A 17,188-nucleotide genomic window follows, 5' to 3' on the forward strand; every position below is an offset into this window, starting at 1 on the left:
CTTGGTAAATGAAGTTTAGCTCGCAGAAATCCCTTGTGTGTCGGTGTGTGTCCCAGCCCCCTGCAGGTGAGGCAGCAGCTGTGGGGCGATGATGCCACAAACCTGCCCGCGATTTCTGGTTCAGAAGGGGAGCAGTGGGGGCTTCTCAACCAGATTTCAGTGCCGGGTAGCGGGCTCGGTAATTTCCCACGGGTTTGGCACTTGGGTTTTTTAAAAAAGACAAAACCTGCTGCACGGGGGATGGCGGGGGAAAAGGACCGCTGGGTGCAGGGCAGCGCTCAGGGCAGGCACGGTGCTCTGTCTCCGGCACTTCTGATGTGTGGAAAGGGCTGGAGGCGTGCGGGGCCGCCCAGGGCACGGCTGGAGCTGCCGGCACCGCCCTGCTCCGGCTCCCGACACAGGGGCCAGGGGGAGCTCGGCTCGGATGGAGATTTTGGGGCGATTTCCACGCGCTCGCTTTGCAGCCCGGCAGATCCACGCGGGGATGCGGCGATGCCGGTGTGCGGGGCTGCTCCCCGGCTGCTCCGCTGCCTTCCCCTCAGGAGGGCGTTTAGAGGCACCCTGGATGCACCAAGAGCTGTTTCCCGGTGCGGCTCATGCAGGAGCTGCCGGGCCGGGAGGGGAGGGCACCGGAGAGAACCCGGCTGAGAGAAGCCGTGAGCGGCTTTGGAGCCGTGCCCGCGGTCCCTGCGAGCGAAGCGCTGCCCAGTGAGGCTGTGGGGCTGTGAGGGCGAATAAGCCAAGCCGTGACCGGGTCTGTCCCCGTCCCCACAGTCCCTGCGAGAGAAACGCTGCCCAGTGAGGCTCTGGGGCCGGATGAGCCAAGCCATGACCGGCTCTATCCCGTGGTCCCTGTGAGCGAAAGCACCGCCCGCACGGGCTGTGGGGCCGTGGGGCCGTGCCCCGGGCCGGATGAGCCGAGCCGTGACGGGCTCTATCCCCGTCCCCACGGTCCCTGCGAGCGAAAGCACCGCCCGCCGGGGCCGTGCGGCCGTGCCCCGCCCCGGGTGAGCCCAGCCATGACCGGCTCTGTCCCCGCGGTCCCTGCGAGCGAAGCACCGCCCGCACGGGCTGTGTGACCGTGCCCCGCCCCGGGTGAGCCCAGCCGTGACGGGCTCTATCCCGCGGTCCCTGCGAGCGAAGCACCGCCCGCACGGGCTGTGCGGCCGTGCCCCGCCCCGGGCCGGATGAGCCAAGCCATGACCGGCTCTATCGCCACGGTCACCACGAGCGAAGCACCGCCCGCCGGGGCCGTGTGACCGTGCCCCGCCCCGGGGCCGGGCCGGGCGCTGGCGCTGCCGTCAGCGGAGCGCCGAGCGCGGCCATGAGCGCGGTGCGGCTGCTGCGGGCCCTGCGCTGGGCCCGGCCCCGGCCCGGCCCCGCCGCCCGCGGGCTGCGCACGGCCGCGCCCCGCCGCGCCTTCGCCAAGGAGCTGTTCCTGGGCACCCTGCGCAAGGTGGGTCCGCGAGGCCGGCCCGGGGCTGCCGTGCCCTTGCAGCGCCGGACGGCGGGGAGGGCACGGCGGGGGCACAGACCGGGGCTGGGCTGGCCGGCAGCACCCCCGGGGCTCTCCCAGCTGCCGATGCCCGCGGCGGCAGGGTCGGTGCGAGCCCTCGGCCCGTGCCCTGTGCCCAGCCCGGGCCGGAGCCCCTGCCCAGCTCCCTGCCCTGCACCGGGTGCCCGGGAGGCGTCCCGGGTGTCCCTTCGCACACAGAGCACGCGATCCGTGTAAATTCATGTAAATTCGCGTAAATGACCCAAACAAGCAGCACCGGCAGCTGTGCCGAGCCGCAGCCCCCGTGCCCGCCAGCCCCGCGATCCCCCTGCTAACTCGTGTGCCACTGCTCTGGGCGTGCCACAAACCCGCATCGCTTTATTCTCGGCTTGTGCTTCGAGGAACGAGACTTCGTGAGAATTTCTGCCTAGAGTTTGGATAGGAAAGACTGGAATTCTCGTGCCTTGAGATGCCACTGGACAAGCTAAGATGCTGTAATTAACCAGGGTTTGTTAATGCACGGCTTAGAGTGTGCATTTATCAGAGATCTCAGGGTGAAGTAAACTGAAAGGAGGAATAACTCAAATCCACTGAAATGAACTGAGCAATAGTTTCCTGCAACAGAGCTTGTCAGGTGAAGTGTTACAACAGGCAGCACTCAGGCTCCACGGTGTTAAACACCTCTTCAGATATGTCTGGGGTGTTTCTTCTCTCAAATTTCAATACAACAGCATTCTGAAAACCTCTAGCATTTCCCAGGTCCTGAATTTTTGACGCTGATATCATTGCTCAGAGTATCGTGAGCAGATTTGTGTGGACAGAGATAAATTCTGTTTAAAAGGGGAAAGGCAGTAAAAATTAGAAGCGTGCTTCTCACGTAGCCTCCCGCTCCTTGTGTTCCTTGCTTGGATTTTTTACCAACTCAAACCTGTCAGGCCGTGCTGCTCCCAGTTTATGGCCAGAACACCTGGCGGTGACAGGGAGTGGTGGCACTCCCTCCCTTTGTCCTCGAGGCAGTGACAGGTGAAATGTGCTGGCTGTTTGCAAGGGACAGAGTTCACAGGCTGAGCTTTGGAAACAGAACAGCTCATTGATTTTGACACAAATTAAACTTATTTTTTATCCATCCCTAAATAGGGTTACACTGACGAAGCTCGTGGGTGGTGAAGGATTTTTGCATCCTCGTAGTTCTTTAAAACTCTGTTGGTTTCTCCCTAATGTTTCTGTTGCTCAGGTAACACCCTCTGCTCTGGTTTTGGTGTGTAATAAAGTTGGGTCCTGTGGAGCTCTGTTTCTGTTTCAGAACATTTTCCACAGTTTTTAATTTGCACAGTGTTCTAGAGTCTTTGCAAGGCATATCAACCATATTTTTTTATTTCAACTGCATGATTTGTGTATTAAAAATTATTAAATGATTCTCCTATTTCAGGAAGAAGTTTTTCCTTACCCAGAAATTAGCAAGGAAGAACTGGCAGAGATCAACCAGTTTGTGGAACCTGTCGAAAAGTTCTTCAATGAAGAAGGTATATTATTATGTTTTTTTATCCATGCAAGTGACTTAGAGATTACAAAATTATTTAGCTATAGCTGTTAAACAAGATTATTATACTTAAAACAATTTATTTTATGCATTTTTTGCTGCTCACATGGTGATGCTGATTCTGTAGCATGTCCATTTATAGGATTTTTGGGGAGTATTTGGGTGCTGATCAGAAGAATTAAATCTCCACACCAGGAAAAAACCAAGGATGTTACAGCATCCTGGGATAAAGATAGGATTTGAAATTGGTTTTAGTTCAGCTGAATTGTGCTTTTTACCACTTCATATATTGTGGGGTTTTTTTTCCTTTTTTTCCTTTTTTACTGTTCTACTCTGCTAAAACTGACTGGCCAGTGGTTGTCACACATCACAATTTGTGAGGTCCAGGGGATTTTAACTGTAAAACTGTGGTGCTGCTCACTGACAGTAATTAAAGAATTTATTTAAATTCCATTTTTTAATTCTTTGCTCTGTGGGGGAACATAATTTATGGAGTAAACAACCTGATGTTTAGGGGAGGAATAAAAGGGTCATATGATGGAGTCTGGAGAAAATATGATTCCTGTTTGTTTTCACTGCCATGGTACAGAACAGCTCTCTTAATCCCCCAAGAATCTAAAATCTCCTAAGAACAAGATTTTCTAACTACCTCATTTATGTGCTTTTTTCTTTTCTGGTATTCACAACTTAGACTTGGTTCAGATAGAAAATCCTGGAAATACTTTGGTTATTCCAGTCTTGGAATCTGCTCACATGCAGAACCAGTAGAAATGTTCAAAAAAATGAAATAAATGCTGGATTTTTCCCACCTCCAAGTCTTTTTCCTGAATATGTCATGAGGACAAACAGGAGAGTTAGGCTGGAGCCAGAAAGAAGAAATTCTTGTGAAGCTGGGGGTGAGAAGTCTCACCAGTGACCTTGTCCCTGCTGGGGGAATGCTGCAGTGTCACAGCTGCTCTGGGCACCAAGAAACACAGTGTTAAATGAGAAAATCTTCTGTATTTGTAGTGGACTCAAAGAAAATCGATCAGGATGCAAAAATCCCACCTGAAACCTTACAAGGACTGAAGGACCTGGGTCTCTTTGGCATGCAGATTCCAGAGGAATATGGTGAGTAAATGTCACAAAGAACAACCCCGTGCATTTAGGGGTGCATTCTGTGTCACTTTTGTAACTCTCTAGCTAAAGCTGTTGCACTCCTGGATTTCTGTACTTGAAATGGATTTTTTTTGGGGGGGAAGGAGCCTGTTAACTGTGCTGAGATCAAGGCTGGTGCTGTTGCAGGTGGGCTGGGGCTGTCAAACACCATGTACGCACGTCTGGGAGAGATCACATCTCTGGATGGCTCCATTGCAGTGACCCTGGCAGCTCACCAGGCCATCGGGCTGAAGGTAATGCTGGGTCCTGTGCTCCTGCACACACTGCGTGGAAAAGGTGAAGAGGAAAATGTGGGGCCTGGGGGAAAAAATCAGAATTACTGGGGAAGCATCAGTCGGGTTGTTGGAGTCCCCAGCAGCCTCTGGCAGGGGTTCAGTGTAAGACAGAGAGGCTGGATAGGAAGTACATAAGAAAGTTACTGTTGGGATATTTATTCTTAGGAAAACTACTCTAAATGATCCCAAGTTGTATTATTTTTAACTGACCAAACTTGTTTAAAGTAGCTAGAATAAATAGAATTGAAATAATGATGTAATGATGTAATTGACATAATGAAACAGAGTATCGGGGGGCTGGGGGGATGAGGAAGGAAAGAATTCAGAAGAGAGCAGCTTTGGCTGGCTGGGGCTGCGTGTTGGGGAGCTCAGAGAAAACTCATGTGAGAGCAAGTGTGTGTCAGTTTTGAACTTTAATACAACCATAGGTGTTTACCTTTTGGTGGAGGATGGATGGCAGAAAGAAACTTGAGACCACACTAAATTTGTTACAGCAGGAGAAAATTCCTGTTGGAACTGAGCAGACAATGCTAATGAGAAATATTTTAATGTCTGATAAATAATACAAAAATAGTCTGTGGTTTATGAAACTGTCTCTTGCCATGCCACAGAACTTGCAAACGAAGCTTTCTGAAGATGCTGGAGCTTGCCAGCTGCCTCTCTCTTTGCCCAGGGTGCTGCTGCAGCTCTGTGTGCTTGTTTCTGCAGGGGATCCTGATCGCTGGCACCGAGGAGCAGAAGGCCAAGTACCTGCCCTGCCTGGCCTCGGGGGAGCACATCGCCGCCTTCTGCCTCACCGAGCCGGGCAGGTGGGCTGTCCCAGCCCCGGGGGCGCACTGCTGCACCTGCACTGCTCCATGGCTTAAATCTTCACTAGCTGGGGCCTGTGCCCCCACAGGGGCTCACTGCTGCACCTGCACTGCTCCAGAGCTCAAATCTTCATTAACTGGGGCCTGTGCCCCCACAGGGGCTCACTGCTGCACCTGCACTGCTCCATGGCTTAAATCTTCATTAGCTGGGGCCTGTGCCCCCACAGGGGCTCACTGCTGCACCTGCACTGCTCCATGGCTTAAATCTTCATTAACTGGGGCCTGTGCCCCCACAGGGGCTCACTGCTGCACCTGCACTGCTCCATGGCTTAAATCTTCATTAACTGGGGCCTGTGCCCCCACAGCCCCACACTGCTTCACCTGCACTGCTGCACCTGCACTGCTCCATGGCTTAAATCTTCATTACCTGGGGCCTGTGCCCCCACAGGGGCTCACTGCTGCACCTGCACTGCTGCACTTGCACTGCTCCAGAGCTCAAATCTTCATTAACTGGGGCCTGTGCCCCCACAGCGAGCTCACTGCTGCACCTGCACTGCTCCAGAGCTTAAATCTTCATTAACTGGGGCCTATTCCCCCACAGCCCCAGGGGCTCACTGCTGCACCTGCACTGCTGCACCTGCACTGCTCCAGAGCTTAAATCTTCATTAACTGGGGCCTATTCCCCCACAGCCCCAGGGGCTCACTGCTGCACCTGCACTGCTGCACCTGCACTGCTCCAGAGCTTAAATCTTCATTAACTGGGGCCTGTGCCCCCACAGGGGCTCACTGCTGCACCTGCACTGCTGCACCTGCACTGCTCCAGAGCTTAAATCTTCACCAGCTGGGGCCTGTGCCCTCAGTATAGAAATCTATGTTTTAGTTTTAGTTTTTAAAGGAGCACTCCTGACTGTGTATTAGTCTTTCCCCAGCATGTTCCTTTTGGCAGTGTCCATGAAATCCCTGATTCTTGTTGTTCCCATCCCAGGAATTCATTTACTTAATTTCTCCCCTGAATTGAAAGGATGCCTTGTGCTACATCAGAAATGATGTGCTGTGACTGTTCTAGGATGCTTTCAGTTCTTATTCAAAATATAAAAGCCTGTATTGAAGGAGCTACCAAAACTAAAAGGGAGAATTTGGGGTGTTACTTAAGTGACAGGCTCATTGTTTGTTCACATAGCTCAAAGTGAGCTCCAAAATGTTGCTTTTGTGTAATTCTGCACATTCTGGTCAGGTCATAACCCTGATGAAATGGTAATGAACACAAATGTCCCCTCAGGTAACTTCTAGAGCTGTTCAATCCAGTGAGCTTCTGTGTTAGTTAAAAGCTAAAACTGATCTCCTGCTATTTAAGAACCCGTCCTTTTTAAAGGATGGGAAGAGGGAGAACATGCAGTTTTGTTTTTTTAATGCATGTTAATTTCTTTAAACATTAATAACTTGTTTATTTTCTAGTGGGAGTGATGCTGCATCCATCCAGACCAGAGCAACCCTGAGTGAAGATGGGAAACACTTCGTGTTGAATGGCTCCAAGGTACCCACTCAGACTGGGAGCAGGAAAGGGTTTGTAAAAGTGTAGGAAGTGTCCTTGTCTTTTACATCAGACTGGAATTGGGAGATTTCCAAGCTAAAGGAGAACAACCTCCAAAAGATGTCAAAAAGATAACCCTTGTTGGTTTAGGCACGAAGAAAATAGAAAATTATTAGGGAATTATTAGTTAGGGAATTATTGCATTAAACCCCTGGTAAGAAAATTAGAAAACCACCCCAAGTTCCTTCTCCATCACCCACTTGTGTGTTCAGCTTCAGGAGGGTTGGTTTAGTTAGTAAATCACCCCCCTCTGCGACAGCTCAGGTAAAAGGAAACCTAAACCTGTATTTTGACACCTCTTCATTCTTCAGGCTAGATTTTAAAAGAAAACTTGATATTTAAGTAGAAATAGGGCTGCTTGGAATGTTTCTGCTAAAAGAAAGTGACAAAAGCCAGTCTTGAAGAAATTAGACATGTCCTGAGTTCAGCAGTGTTGGATGCATTGCAGACTTGATCTGCAGCTGTTGATCCATTTGTGGTGCAAAGAGAACTGCCCTGGGGGAGAGGCTGATCAGAGAATTTCTCATCAGAGTTAATTTTTGGGCACAGGGTTTGTCCAGTGTGCATTGCCCCTGCATCCCTCACGTGCCAGCAGCAGCAGGATGTACCAGCTTTTGTGCAAATGCGCTGTGGATTTTAATTAATGCATTCTGGTTTTAAAGTTGCTCTAAACTTAGCACACATGGTCAGCTCTCCTCAGAAATGTGCTCACACTGGGAGCAGACCCTCACTAGAAGGGAAGGAGCAGCAATTTCTCAGCACTCTGTTCTTTGCCCAGCCTATTACAAACCCTTGGGAACTGTGCCCACAAAATCAGCAGGTTCATTTCCTACACATCCTCCCTCTCTCACGACAGGTGTGGATCTCCAATGGTGGCCTGGCAAGCATTTTCACAGTGTTTGCCAGGACAGAGGTGGTGGATAAGGACGGGCAGGTGAAGGATAAAATCACTGCTTTCATTGTGGAGCGCGACTTCGGCGGCGTCACCCACGGCAAGCCCGAGGACAAACTGGGCATCCGAGGCTCCAACAGTAAGAGTCACCTAAAACTGTTTGCAGCAATGCTTTAATGGTTTAATGGTTTATTTTGGTTAGATCATCTGAATCCAGAGGCACAGCAATACCTATTCCATGTTACAGTATGTATTTCATGTTTCTTTAGCTGGTTTTTCCTAGGAGTCCTTCCTGACGCAGGGTGTGAAATAAGAAATGCATTTTGTGGAGTTTGCTCACTTTGCAGTGAAAGAAATCCCCCAGGAGATTCAGTAGCCAACAGGTTTAATCTAGAAGTCCACTTTCTTCAGCTCTTCTAAGCTTTTTAATGATGGCAGCTTTTCACCATCTTGATGACTCTTCAGTCAGTTCCTTAGAACTAAAAATAAAGACAAAACTCTAGTTCTCTGTTTACACAGTGCACATTCATAACATTTTTAATATTTTACCTCAGTGATTGATGTCAATTACAGCCTTTTCCCAAATTCTCACTTCTTTGGCTAAGCACGTGTAATTCTGTCATGAACAATGCATTATGAAGACTTCATTTCTTCCTACAAATAGTGACTTAAGTTCCAGAATGTCTTTTAAATATTTCTGTGTCATATTTAATCAAGACTTAATTCTGTGTTTCAGCCTGTGAAGTACATTTTGAAAACACCAAAGTGCCTATAGAGAATGTAATTGGAGAAGTTGGAGGGGGATTTAAGGTAAGCAGTGGAGAATAACTGCTGGTGATTTTTAAAAGCCTGAAGGAGACTTTTTTCCCCTGAAGTTTCCTCGTGGGTGCTGTGAGCACTGCAGAGTGCTGGAGGACACCTCCCCCACTGGTCACTGGTGTCCCCTGACAGGGCACAGTGTGCCATCACCTCAGATTTTGTGTTTCTTCTCTTCTTGTTGGGCTTTTGGTTGTTTTTCGTGGTGACCCCTCAGAAAAGGGAATGACTTCAGCCACCCTTCTGTCCTGAACGGGGGACATGTCCTGTGCTGGTTCCTCAGCAGAATGTGGAAAGGGAGACAGAGGAATGTGGCACAGGGAATGGCTGGGGGCCAGCCCAGCTCCAAGGTGCCCTGGCTGTCAGGTGCTTCTCCAGGCCTGGATTGGTGCACAAGGAAACGCTGGCAGCACCCCAGGAAAGATACCCTTAATGCTAAATTAAATAATTTTCCTTAATGTAGTAGAGATTAAAGGAAGAATTTTGTCTTCCTGACAAGTTAAAATGTAGGACAGTGACTTCTTTCCTAACAGACTTTGACCTGAGTAACCCATGTTGAGAAACAACACCAGGCTCCAAAATCTATTTTTGGACATTGTAGGTCTGTATTTCATTTCTGCACCTCCATTCTTGTTCCCTTCTGTGGTGTGCTGCTGAAAGGAATCTGAGGCAGAGAGCAGCCATCACAGGTCAGCTGCAGGGAGAAATATTGTGGTTTTCTTCTTCATCTGATGGACTGGAGCAGTGCTGTCTAGCTGGAATGTTGTTTACCAGCTGCAGATAAATACATTTTATCTACATTTTACCTTCTTGTAATTAGAACAGAGATTATTTCCAAGTCACTGGATCCTCTACTTCAGATGTAAAATGGGATGTAATGGGTGGCAGGAAAAGCCCAGTTTTGAAGCATTTTCCTGGGAATGCTGATGCTGTGGTGGCTGATGTGAGAGCACTTCCCAGGGCTGGAAGTGTGAAATCCAAGGAATTCTGGAGCAGAATGTGGCTTAAACCCCATCTGTTTCTTCCCAGGTTGCCATGAATATCCTCAACAGTGGAAGATTTAGCATGGGCAGTGCATCTGCTGGAATGATTAAGAAGTTGATAGGTGGGTGACTTGGGTGCCAGCAGAACCTGCTCTGCCTGGGGCAAATACTGCAGGGCATTCACAGTGGGAGCTGTGAATGCTTTGACATCTTTAAAACGCTAAAATCTTTTTGAAAAATAGTTATTAGGAGCCTGTTTGCAGAGGTTTTGAAATAAAGATCTTTTCCTTTCATAAACTGTAGGTTCAGTTGATAGAGTGGCAGGTTATTGCCTCTGTTGGACTGCCCTGAGGTAAAATGTTCTTCCCAAGAAAAAAACCTCTGCACTACTGCTTTTGGAAGGTGTAATCTCCCCTAGAACCTCCCACCTGAATAACTGGCACAAAGCTACACACAGTAATTAGGAATAAAACTGGTTTCTGCCAATAATTAGCCAAAACAGTAACAGAAGTCTCTCAAATCAATTAGCACCAAAACTGATTACTTTTCTCAGAGTGAAAATTCACACGTGTGGTTCAAAGCCTTTGGCAGGCTGGTCCCAGACTTGATCAACACCATCAGTGTGAGGGTGATTTTCACAACAGCCGGGGGGTTCCAGGGCATTGACAGGAGTGTCACCATCCAGGGAAAGACACCAGCAGCAGGAATGGTCTGTCACAGCCCTTCTGAGATGGATTTGTTTTTCTTTCTTTAAAGAACTGACATCAGAGTATGCTTGTACCAGGAAACAATTCAATAAGAAACTCAGCCAATTTGGATTAATTCAGGTAACAAAAAAATGGAACACCTAAATCTCTGTGCTAAGTGCCAGGGCATAGATTGCACTGGGGGTATTTTGGCTGTAGTGGTTTAAAGGATTTGCTAGAAATTTGTGTGAACCTGGTGCTGACTTGTGTCCACTGATCTTTTCAATGTGTGGAATGAAAAATGTATAGAAGTATTTTTGATGCATTGTTGTTTTGAAGTGGTTCTTTTTACTGATTGATTAAATTGATGATGTTAAACATACTAAAACTGCAGGGGTTTTTGAGTGTTGACTGTGGCCTTTGCATCTGAATTTGTGTGTGATTTCTCCGTTGCTGTGTGGCAGGAGAAGTTCTGTCTGATGGCAGTGAAGGCCTACGTGATGGAGAGCATGGCTTACCTGACTGCAGGGATGATGGACAGGCCAGGCCTCCCCGACTGCTCCGTGGAGGCTGCCATGGTCAAGGTGGGCACTGCTGGGGAAGGGCTCTGTGTGCAGAGCTTGGAGCTCAGGGGCTGCACTGGCACAGGGGAGAGAAGCACTGCAGCCAGCTGAAAGGAGAGCTGCTGCTCTGTCTGTGTGCCACAGGCTCAGACTGGTACCTAAAACCTGCAGGAACAGCTTGGGAATACCACAGCCCTCGTGAGCTGGGTCTGAGGAGGCCTCACAGGAGCACAGGGACACTCAGTGACACTCCAGCTGCAGGAACAGCTTGGGAATACCACAGCCCTCCTGAGCTGGGGTCTGAGGAGGCCTCACAGGAGCACAGGGACACTCAGTGACACTCCAGCTGCCAGCATGACCAAGCTGCTGCTGTGCCAGCTTCCCCAGGGAGCTGGTGGCAGAACAAACCCTGTGGAATATCCAGGCTGTGGCTGCCAGGGTGTCCCTCGTGGTGTGGTCACTGCAGAAACTCCTGCTCTGGGCTCCAGCCAAGCAGCTCTGCCCTTTCCCTGGGCTGTGCCCTTTTGGAGAGTGCCCTGTGCATTGTGAGGGCATTGTCTGAGTTTGACCAAACCCCCTGAGCCACAGGGACGCTGTTGCAGGTTAACAGGACTGGTGTAACACAGGAAATACTGCAGCAGTGTCCTGCAGCCCCGGAGCAGGGCGTGCTGTGTTTATTGCTGATTTATGCCCTGCTCAGTGGTGACTGAGCCCTGGTCCTGCAGGTGTTCAGCTCTGAGGGTGCCTGGGCGTGTGTGAGTGAGGCTCTGCAGATCCTCGGGGGCCTTGGCTACATGAAGGATTATCCCTACGAGCGCTACCTGCGGGACACCAGGATCCTGCTCATCTTTGAGGCAAGTGCCAGCATCCCCTTCTCCCTGCAGGCTGCACCTCACACCTGCTGGAAAGGTGAGCAGAAAGCTTTGATTGACCAGGATTTGTTCCTTCAGCTGCACAGTCTGTGACAGAGTAAGACTGCAGGACTAACCTTGTTTTCTTTGGAATATCAGTAGTGGTTCTCTGTAATAAAATAAGCTTTTATAGACTGACCACAGTGTGAGTTACAGCAGTAACCTTTCCTCTTGTGTGCTTCTCGCAAGTGAAGTAGGGAAACTCACAAAAGATGAACTCAGAAGTTTAATTAACTTATTGATGGGCATTTATATTAGAAGAAAGGGTGGTTCTGAAGCTTGTTCTCTTTCCAAGCTGGATTGTCAGTGATCCATTGGGTGCACATTGGAGTCACTGCCAGACTTGATTTTAACTCAGCTCATTTTGAGCAGTTCTACAGCTATTGAAATGTTCCTTCACTGGAACAGTGCAGAACTTTCTTCACTCAAAATGCATTTAGTCTGCTTTCTTTTTCATTGGGATACATTTGTGTGTTTAATAATAAAGGGCCTGAGTTCTGCAACACCCCATGAAATCAGAATTACAACTGAGATAAGGCAAAAGGCAGTTTATGGGTGGGGAGAGCCATCACCTGATTCTGGAACAGTGGGAAGGGCACAGGGGGACAACAGACCTGCTTGGAAAACACTCAGTATTGTAAATCCTCGTTACCCACCTGTCTCACTTTCCCTTCTGTTTTTTCCAGGGAACCAATGAAATCCTGAGACTGTACATTGCACTGACAGGGATGCAGCACGCAGGGAAGATCTTAACTGACAAAATTAAGTATGTTCTTATTTATTGTAATAGTTTTTAATAAACTAAACAGAATCTGATAACTTTAGAGATAACAGAAGAAACTGTAGGAAAAACCTGCAATATTTTCCATTTATTGTCTGTCAAAGTTCAGTGTTACTTTGTCTTTTTAATGGGATGGTTCATAGATTCAGGAGTTGTAGCATTTAATGCATTTTATCTTAGACTTTTGCATAAGCTGTAATTATTTCTTTCAAGGCCAGTAATGAATATTACAGCTGCATTGTGCATATTGAGCACTGGTCTCTGGGACTCCTTGTGGGTGTCTTGGGGAGCAGCTGATGGCTCTGAAGGCTGCACAGTTGTTCTCCAAACTTCACAGCAAAATGAATCAAGACTTGGTAATTCATGGACAGGCTGCAGGCATTTTGCTAAAGCACTTGGAATTCCAGCTGGTTATGTCTGAACCTCCTGGAATTTCCTTAACAGCCGTTTTTTTCCCCAACATTTCAGAGCAATCAAGAAAGGAAACGTGGGAGTGGCCCTGGGGGAGTTCCTGACCAGGGTTCAGGACACCCTGGGCAGGAAGGTGGATCTGGGGCTCGCAGGTGACCGTGGGGTGGTGCACCCCAGCCTCCAGGTAAGGGCCTCAGTGCTGAGGTCTCACGTTTGTTCCCTTTGTGGGGGAAATCCAGGCACAGAAAATTCTCAAATCCTTGTGCATGCAGGCCCAAACATGGAAATGAATACAGGGTTTGGCCTGAGAGCTTGGAAAAGGCTTCCAGCTTTAGAGACCTAAGCAACAATGTGAGTTTGTAGTAGAGATATATGAAGGTAGGTAGTGGAGAGTTTTAAGGTTATAAAGTTTGGATATAGAAGTAGTTACAGAAATAGTAAAAAGTTTTAAGGAGTAGCAGGTAGTTTAGTGTGTCAGTATATGATTGGTTAGGAAAGTCTGCATTGCAGCAAGACATGTGACACAAATTAATTAGCAATTGGTGTGAAAGTAGAAACAATCTTTGTGACAGTAGTTTATTGGCTGATTCACCTTTAAAAACCCCTGCAACCTGTGCTCTTGTGGCCACTGACCACGGACAGTGAGCTCTCTCTCCTGCTGTGAAGATGTTCTCACTCCTTCGTGAGACTGAGGCAATAAATCACATTTAAACATCTCTCAGGGGTCCTGTCTCTCGTGTGAGCCCAACACCTTTGCTGCTTGCCACAGCTCCATCCCCTCTGTTTGCAAACCACAATGTGTGCTTAGGAGCACTGAGATTTTCCAGTGTAAGCACATGTTGGCAGCATGTCAGGGTAAGAAGTCACAGTTACTGTCCAGGTATCAAGGGAGGATGAAGGCTGCTCTGAGCCTGTGTTTATAGCAAATCCAGGTTTAGATCCATTTGTAATTTGTATAAATTGAGCCCTTCACCATATTTAAGTGTCTGTAATAGCTGCCCTTTGTTGTAAGGTCAGTTACAAAACACAGGAGTTTTTCCTGTTTAATTGTAACAGAGTTTCAGGTAAGAATTTCTGTGAATTACACATGAGTTACTTAATCATTTAGGAAAAGGTTTTTATGACCAAACATGACTGTTCTGTTATAACAGCAAAAAAGATAAGGTATCTTTTTCATGGGATGTTCTGTTAGTGACTTTTGTCAGCAGAAGCCTATACTGAAAATTACCGAGAGTAAACTCCAGAAAATTATAATGCATGTTTGAGAGAAAGAATAGTGCCTGTCTGGCTTTCAGCAGCAAAGTGGATGAATGTTGAAAAAGAGAAAATCCAGTGTCCTCTTAAAAAGGGGTGGGGGTGTGCTGCTTTTCTGTTACAAAACTACTCAAATGGTTGTATTTTCTGTTTTGTTTTATAGGAGAGTGCCAAAAAACTTGAAGAAAATGTTTACTATTTTGGAACTACAGTCAGGGGCCTGCTAAGTAGGTTTGGCAAGGTAACTGTTTATTTTGTGTGTTGTCTTTGTTGGTGAATGGTTTATCCTCAGGGCCCCACTGGGACCTGCAGGGGACTGAGTGTGGCAGGACCCAGCCCTTCCTTCACATGCCACTTTCTCACTGGGAGTGGGAACACACACTGACATTCTGACCTCAGTGTCATGGACAGTTACATTTTTAAAACCAAAACCAAAGCACCAGCACCCTCAGTGAATTGGCTGTTTTCTTCTCCTTGTGCAAGCACAAACCCTGCTGCTGCAGGCATTTAGCAAAGTGGTTTAAGGCAATTCTGCAATTTTACAAGCAGACTGTTAAAAAGTCCAGCTGAGTTAACCCAAAACTAACGGATAATTTCTGACCTGTTTATGCGAAATAAAGCTGGACCTAAACACAAAGTGTGGACACTGATGCTTGGTTAAAGTTTCAGACTGCGAAAGCAGGAGCTGACACTGGTTTTCACTCTGGCAGACAATCGTGGAGGAGCAGCTGGCGCTGAAGAGAGTGGCAGATGTGGTGATCAATTTGTACGCGATGACCGCGGCCATCTCCCGGGCCAGCCGCTCCATCAGCATCGGCCTCCGGAACCACGACCACGAGGTGAGAGCAGCCATTCCCCCTGGGGCTGTGCTCCTGCAGCAGGCAGCCTGCATTTGTGGGGAATTGCAGCAAACTCTCCCACAAAAGGGCAGCAGAACGTGCCTGAGCCTGCTGGAGTGCAGGAGCCTCTCAGGGGCTCTGCTTGTTGAGCTGCGCACTCTAAACGTGTTTAACTTCATGTTTAACTTTGTTTTCTTCAAAACATACAGAGACATTTAGAACCTCATCACAACTCTGCTCATTCTCTCACATCTGTTAACACCATGCAGTTCTTCCCAAGCTCTTTCCATATAATCACTAATAATAACACAATAATAATATATATAATATTATAGTAATATAATCACAATAATAACACAAAATCACAGCGGCATTTGGGCAATGTATTTCAGTGCAGCACAGCAGTTATTTAGTACCTCATGTAAAGTTTCACTGTGGCATTTATGTTATGGGATGAGCAAAGTTTCTACAAGTCAGTGTTAACACAAATCCAACCTGATGAAGGTTTGGCTTTGGCCTTGGGACTTTGCTCTTTGTGTGAGCCCTGTTCTGGATTGATCCCCAATCAGTCTTGGAGCCAGTTTTGGGTGAAGGCTCATCCCAGCCCTGACCCTTTGGCAGCTCTGGGCTCAAAGGGACAGCTGAGGCTGCACTGCACTGACTGGGGTGCAGGGTTCCACTATCAAAGGGCTTTCAGAAGTTTGATTTACTAGATTTTTACTATATGGTTTTGTTTATGAAATTCACCATTTTTAACTCAGTTTTACTCCTTTTCCAGGTGCTTCTTACAAATATCTTCTGCACAGAAGCCTATTTCAAGAATAATTATGCCCTGGCTCAATTAGAAAAATGTAAGTACTCTAAAATGATTTTTAGTGTCTTGTGTCTTTCACAAACTGTGATCAAAAGAAGGTGGGTTTGATGTGACCAACAGAAGAGTTTTCCTCTGCTTTTAATTCAAACAAGGAGCAGAGCTGGAACCTGTTGAAAAGAGTCTCTTCACTTCATAGCTAAAGCAAACTGCCAGGGTTCTCTTTTTGAGGAATATAAAATCTATCAGCAGCAAATACTCCTGACCAGTAACTGATAGAAATTAGGGATTTGGACTCTTTGAGAAGTACTGACCAGTTGGGCACTGGCTGTCTGAAGTAGTCTGTAATAATCTGTCTTTTCTAGAAGAGAATGCTCCGTTTCTTCCTGGCACTCACACACTTAGATTTGTATTCAAAAACACTTTTTGAAACAAATTTAGAACAACTCTTTATGGTACCTTAGTTGACTTTTCTCTGTTTCTCCATAGATGCTGAGGAAAACCTGGATGATTGCATTAAAAAAGCTGCAAAGCAGGTCCTGGAGAAGAGGGCATACATCTGCTCCCACCCCCTGGACAGGACCTTCTGATCCCTCCCTGACAGCAGGCACTGAGGAATGTAAATCAGGGAGGAATTCGCTGCACTTCCAGTATTTGACACCTTAAAAACATCTCTTAATGTCTTCACTAAATGTAACTATACTAAATGTATAAAATAAAACTTCTTTCTAACTACAACTTCATATGAAAATGATAAATAAAGAGATTTTATTTAAAGCTGAAGTTACTTTATTAGATATATATACATCTGTTCCCCTTGGAGCTGGATAAATACGGGTGAAGTTTGCATGGGGAGATGTTTCTTCCCAGGGAAGGGATTGTGTGGTCAGGTCACAGCACACTCTGATGTCACAGCAGGCTGAGGTGACACCAGGCTGAGGTCACAGCAGGCTCTGAGGTCACAGCAGGCTCAGGTCACAGCAGGCTGTGAGGTCACAGCAGGCTGTGAGGTGACAGCAGGCTGAGGTCACAGCAGGCTGTGAGCTCACAGAGGGCCCAGAGCCCCGTGGTTGCACAGCACCACAGCGACCGAGCACTCGGTGCCTGAGCACAGCTGCAGCGGCAGCAGCGGCGGCGGCAGCAGCGGTGCTGACCTTGGGACAGCGGTGTCGGGACAGCGGTGGCAGCAAGAGCTGCGGGACTGGCAGAGGGCAAGGCACCATGGCCCGTGCTCTGCGCCTCTTCCTCCTGCTCCTGCTGGCAGTGGCCCTGCCTGCCAGGGCTGCCCAGGCTGCTCCGTGGCCAGCGCGGGGAGCAGGTGAGCCGGCGGCCTGGCTCCCCTTTCCCGGGACAGCGCTCCCTTCTCCCCGGGA

At 48.1% G+C, this 17,188-nt stretch overlaps 1 protein-coding gene across 1 annotated transcript; it reads left to right on the top strand.

Annotated features, from left to right (window-relative positions):
* The first annotated feature begins 492 nt into the window (after positions 1-492).
* Positions 493-16,598, top strand: ACAD9 (acyl-CoA dehydrogenase family member 9). The gene is made up of 21 exons (XM_063411944.1): positions 493-498; positions 603-708; positions 775-1,007; positions 1,127-1,456; positions 2,925-3,018; positions 4,044-4,145; positions 4,320-4,426; positions 5,177-5,277; positions 6,733-6,811; positions 7,725-7,899; positions 8,497-8,570; positions 9,606-9,681; positions 10,316-10,386; positions 10,710-10,829; positions 11,534-11,662; positions 12,406-12,485; positions 12,969-13,095; positions 14,329-14,406; positions 14,876-15,004; positions 15,783-15,855; positions 16,305-16,598. The coding sequence occupies exons 1-21, from the start codon at positions 493-495 to the stop codon at positions 16,403-16,405; spliced, it is 2,391 nt and encodes a 796-aa protein (XP_063268014.1). The 3' UTR covers positions 16,406-16,598.
* The last annotated feature ends 590 nt before the right edge of the window (positions 16,599-17,188 follow it).

Source organism: Prinia subflava, chromosome 14, assembly GCF_021018805.1.
Source record: "Prinia subflava isolate CZ2003 ecotype Zambia chromosome 14, Cam_Psub_1.2, whole genome shotgun sequence".
NCBI classification, from domain to species: Eukaryota; Metazoa; Chordata; class Aves; order Passeriformes; family Cisticolidae; genus Prinia; species Prinia subflava.